Source organism: Electrona antarctica (assembly GCF_951216825.1).
Source record: "Electrona antarctica genome assembly, chromosome: 14".
Classification (NCBI taxonomy): Eukaryota; Metazoa; Chordata; class Actinopteri; order Myctophiformes; family Myctophidae; genus Electrona; species Electrona antarctica.
The window spans coordinates 3132416-3137415 of record NC_136795.1 but is presented as its reverse complement, the minus strand read 5'-3'; the positions used below and the strand labels follow the sequence as shown (position 1 = coordinate 3137415).

Sequence of the window (5000 nt, the reverse complement as noted above, 5' to 3'; positions counted from 1 at the left end):
TGTTCTGCTCTGCTCTGCTCTGTTCTGTTCTGTTCTGTTCTCCTCTGCTCTGCTCTGTTCTCCTCTGCTCTGTTCTGCTCTGCTCTGCTCTGTTCTGCTCTGTTCTGCTCTGTTCTGTTCTGCTCTGTTCTGCTCTGCTCTGCTCTGTTCTGTTCTGCTCTGCTCTGCTCTGCTCTGTTCTGTTCTGCTCTGTTCTGTTCTGCTCTGTTCTGTTCTGCTCTGTTCTGCTCTGTTCTGTTCTGCTCTGCTCTGTTCTGTTCTGCTCTGCTCTGTTCTGCTCTGTTCTGCTCTGCTCTGTTCTGCTCTGCTCTGTTCTGTTCTGCTCTGTTCTGTTCGGCTCTGTTCTGCTCTGCTCTGTTCTCCTCTGCTCTGTTCTGCTCTGTTCTGCTCTGTTCTGCTCTGTTCTGTTCTGCTCTGTTCTGTTCTGTTCTGCTCTGCTCTGCTCTGTTCTCCTCTGTTCTGCTCTGTTCTGCTCTGTTCTCCTCTGCTCTGTTCTGCTCTGTTCTGTTCTGCTCTGTTCTGTTCTGCTCTGTTCTGTTCTGCTCTGTTCTGCTCTGTTCTGTTCTGCTCTGTTCTGTTCTGTTCTGCTCTGTTCTCCTCTGCTCTGTTCTGCTCTGCTCTGCTCTGTTCTGCTCTGTTCTGTTGTCACATTATAGTTACTGTTTCTGTTGTTTTTGGCAGCAAATTTAGATTTTAGTTTTAGTCAGTCTTTTCAATAGTTTTCATTTAGTTTTAGTCACATTTTAGTCACCTGGAATGTCTTATAGTGTTAGTCTAGTTTTAGTCGACTAAATATCATAAGATTTTAGTCGACTAAATCTACAGTTGGTTTAGTCGAACGCAATGTATTTTGGCTGTTTTTTTCACTTGCTGAAAATAGCCAATCTACGAGCTTGCGACGTGTTGTGAGCTTGTAGATCGGCTATTTTCACTATGCAACTAATTGTAAAATGACTTATAGTGGATCTCTTTAGTCTTAAGGTACTTTAGTCTTAAAGGTAGTCGACGAACATGTTTCGTCTTAGTTTTAGTCGACGAAATCAACACTGATGGTTAAATACATTGCTATCAAACATAACTAGTCACACAAAATTAAATTAAAGATATCATGGGGTCACAGTGACTGGGTATTTTAAATACCCGCGCTCCAGCCAATTGTGTGTACTTCCTGTTTTTGCCCATAAGTTTCTCACAAACGTGTGTGTGTGTGTGTGTGTGTGTGTGTGTGTGTGTGTGTGTGTGTGTGTGTGTGTGTGTGTGTGTGCGTGTGTGTGTGTGCGCGTCTGTGTGTCAGGTTGGCTGAGCAGTGTGAATCAGACCCCTCTCTGAAGGAGAATGCGTTCAGGGCTCCGTGCAAACGCAGACGGGACCAGACGGACGATTCACTGGAGTCTCTGTGTCGATGTCTGCTCCACTGCTGTGACGTCTGCATCCCCACTGTCACCGTGAGCGCACGCACACACACACACATGCACGACGTGCATACACAATGCACGCACACAAATATACTCAAGATTATATATTTTTTGTTAGACAAACATTTTCATTTGTTACTTAGACACATTTAGAGAGACATGAAACTGCTATCAGAGAGGGTAGGAGACTACTGTTTGTTAGAGAGACATGAAACTGCTATCAGAGAGGGTAGGAGACTACTGTTTGTTAGAGAGACATGAAACTGCTCTCAGAGAGGTTTGGAGACTACTGTTTGTTAGAGAGACATGAAACTGCTATGAGAGAGGGTTGGAGACTACTGTTTGTTAGAGAGACATGAAACTGCTATGAGAGAGGGTTGGAGACTACTGTTTGTTAGAGAGACATGAAACTGCTCTCAGAGAGGGTTGGAGACTACTGTTTGTTAGAGAGACATGAAACTGCTATCAGAGAGGGTTGGAGACTACTGTTTGTTAGAGAGACATGAAACTGCTATCAGAGAGGGTTGGAGACTACTGTTTGTTAGAGAGACATGAAACTGCTCTCAGAGAGGGTTGGAGACTACTGTTTGTTAGAGAGACATGAAACTGCTCTCAGAGAGGTTTGGAGGCTACTGTTTGTTAGAGAGACATGAAACTGCTATGAGAGAGGGTTGGAGACTACTGTTTGTTAGAGAGACATGAAACTGCTATCAGAGAGGGTTGGAGACTACTGTTTGTTAGAGAGACATGAAACTGCTCTCAGAGAGGGTTGGAGACTACTGTTTGTTAGAGAGACATGAAACTGCTCTCAGAGAGGTTGGAGACTACTGTAGTTAGAGAGACATGAAACTGCTATCAGAGAGGTTGGAGACTACTGTAGTTAGAGAGACATGAAACTGCTATCAGAGAGGGTTGGAGACTACTGTTTGTTAGAGAGACATGAAACTGCTCTCAGAGAGGGTTGGAGACTACTGTAGTAAACTGCTATCAGAGAGGGTTGGAGACTACTGTAGTAAACTGCTATCAGAGAGGGTTGGAGACTACTGTAGTAAACTGCTCTCAGAGAGGGTTGGAGACTACTGTAGTAAACTGCTATCAGAGAGGGTTGGAGACTACTGTAGTAAACTGCTATCAGAGAGGGTTGGAGACTACTGTAGTAAACTGCTCTCAGAGAGGGTTGGAGACTACTGTAGTAAACTGCTATCAGAGGGTTGGAGACTACTGTAGTAAACTGCTATCAGAGGGTTGGAGACTACTGTAGTAAACTGCTCTCAGAGAGGGTTGGAGACTACTGTAGTAAACTGCTCTCAGAGGGTTGGAGACTACTGTAGTAAACTGCTATCAGAGGGTTGGAGACTACTGTAGTAAACTGCTATCAGAGAGGGTTGGAGACTACTGTAGTAAACTGCTCTCAGAGAGGGTTGGAGACTACTGTAGTTAGAGAGACATGAAACTGCTATCAGAGAGGTTGGAGACTACTGTAGTTAGAGAGACATGAAACTGCTATCAGAGAGGGTTGGAGACTACTGTTTGTTAGAGAGACATGAAACTGCTCTCAGAGAGGGTTGGAGACTACTGTAGTAAACTGCTATCAGAGAGGGTTGGAGACTACTGTAGTAAACTGCTCTCAGAGAGGGTTGGAGACTACTGTAGTAAACTGCTATCAGAGAGGGTTGGAGACTACTGTAGTAAACTGCTCTCAGAGAGGGTTGGAGACTACTGTAGTAAACTGCTATCAGAGAGGGTTGGAGACTACTGTAGTAAACTGCTATCAGAGGGTTGGAGACTACTGTAGTAAACTGCTATCAGAGGGTTGGAGACTACTGTAGTAAACTGCTATCAGAGAGGGTTGGAGACTACTGTAGTAAACTGCTATCAGAGAGGGTTGGAGACTACTGTAGTAAACTGCTATCAGAGGGTTGGAGACTACTGTAGTAAACTGCTATCAGAGAGGGTTGGAGACTACTGTAGTAAACTGCTATCAGAGGGTTGGAGACTACTGTAGTAAACTGCTATCAGAGAGGGTTGGAGACTACTGTAGTAAACTGCTATCAGAGGGTTGGAGACTACTGTAGTAAACTGCTCTCAGAGAGGGTTGGAGACTACTGTAGTAAACTGCTCTCAGAGGGTTGGAGACTACTGTAGTAAACTGCTATCAGAGGGTTGGAGACTACTGTAGTAAACTGCTATCAGAGAGGGTTGGAGACTACTGTAGTAAACTGCTCTCAGAGAGGGTTGGAGACTACTGTAGTTAGAGAGACATGAAACTGCTATCAGAGAGGTTGGAGACTACTGTAGTTAGAGAGACATGAAACTGCTATCAGAGAGGGTTGGAGACTACTGTTTGTTAGAGAGACATGAAACTGCTCTCAGAGAGGGTTGGAGACTACTGTAGTAAACTGCTATCAGAGAGGGTTGGAGACTACTGTAGTAAACTGCTCTCAGAGAGGGTTGGAGACTACTGTAGTAAACTGCTATCAGAGAGGGTTGGAGACTACTGTAGTAAACTGCTCTCAGAGAGGGTTGGAGACTACTGTAGTAAACTGCTATCAGAGAGGGTTGGAGACTACTGTAGTAAACTGCTATCAGAGGGTTGGAGACTACTGTAGTAAACTGCTATCAGAGGGTTGGAGACTACTGTAGTAAACTGCTATCAGAGAGGGTTGGAGACTACTGTAGTAAACTGCTATCAGAGAGGGTTGGAGACTACTGTAGTAAACTGCTATCAGAGGGTTGGAGACTACTGTAGTAAACTGCTATCAGAGAGGGTTGGAGACTACTGTAGTAAACTGCTATCAGAGGGTTGGAGACTACTGTAGTAAACTGCTATCAGAGAGGGTTGGAGACTACTGTAGTAAACTGCTATCAGAGGGTTGGAGACTACTGTAGTAAACTGCTCTCAGAGAGGGTTGGAGACTACTGTAGTAAACTGCTCTCAGAGGGTTGGAGACTACTGTAGTAAACTGCTATCAGAGGGTTGGAGACTACTGTAGTAAACTGCTCTCAGAGGGTTGGAGACTACTGTAGTAAACTGCTCTCAGAGAGGGTTGGAGACTACTGTAGTAAACTGCTATCAGAGAGGGTTGGAGACTACTGTAGTAAACTGCTCTCAGAGGGTTGGAGACTACTGTAGTAAACTGCTATTAGAGGGTTGGAGACTACTGTAGTAAACTGCTCTCAGAGAGGGTTGGAGACTACTGTAGTAAACTGCTATCAGAGAGGGTTGGAGACTACTGTAGTAAACTGCTATCAGAGAGGGTTGGAGACTACTGTAGTAAACTGCTATCAGAGGGTTGGAGACTACTGTAGTAAACTGCTATCAGAGGGTTGGAGACTACTGTAGTAAACTGCTATCAGAGAGGGTTGGAGACTACTGTAGTAAACTGCTATCAGAGGGTTGGAGACTACTGTAGTAAACTGCTATCAGAGGGTTGGAGACTACTGTAGTAAACTGCTATCAGAGGGTTGGAGACTACTGTAGTAAACTGCTATCAGAGGGTTGGAGACTACTGTAGTAAACTGCTATCAGAGAGGGTTGGAGACTACTGTAGTAAACTGCTATCAGAGGGTTGGAGACTACTGTAG

At 44.6% G+C, this 5000-nt stretch overlaps 1 protein-coding gene across 1 annotated transcript in view; it reads left to right on the top strand.

Annotated features, from left to right (window-relative positions):
• Nucleotides 1-5000, top strand: part of mei1 (meiotic double-stranded break formation protein 1) — a gene marked incomplete at its 5' end in the record, with an annotated part of 203305 nt that overhangs the window by 98721 nt on the left and 99584 nt on the right. Inside the window, one exon of the mRNA XM_079519702.1 lies at nucleotides 1295-1445. Within this exon, the coding sequence (XP_079375828.1) occupies nucleotides 1295-1445 (151 nt within the window). The remainder of the gene's footprint in view (nucleotides 1-1294; nucleotides 1446-5000) is intronic.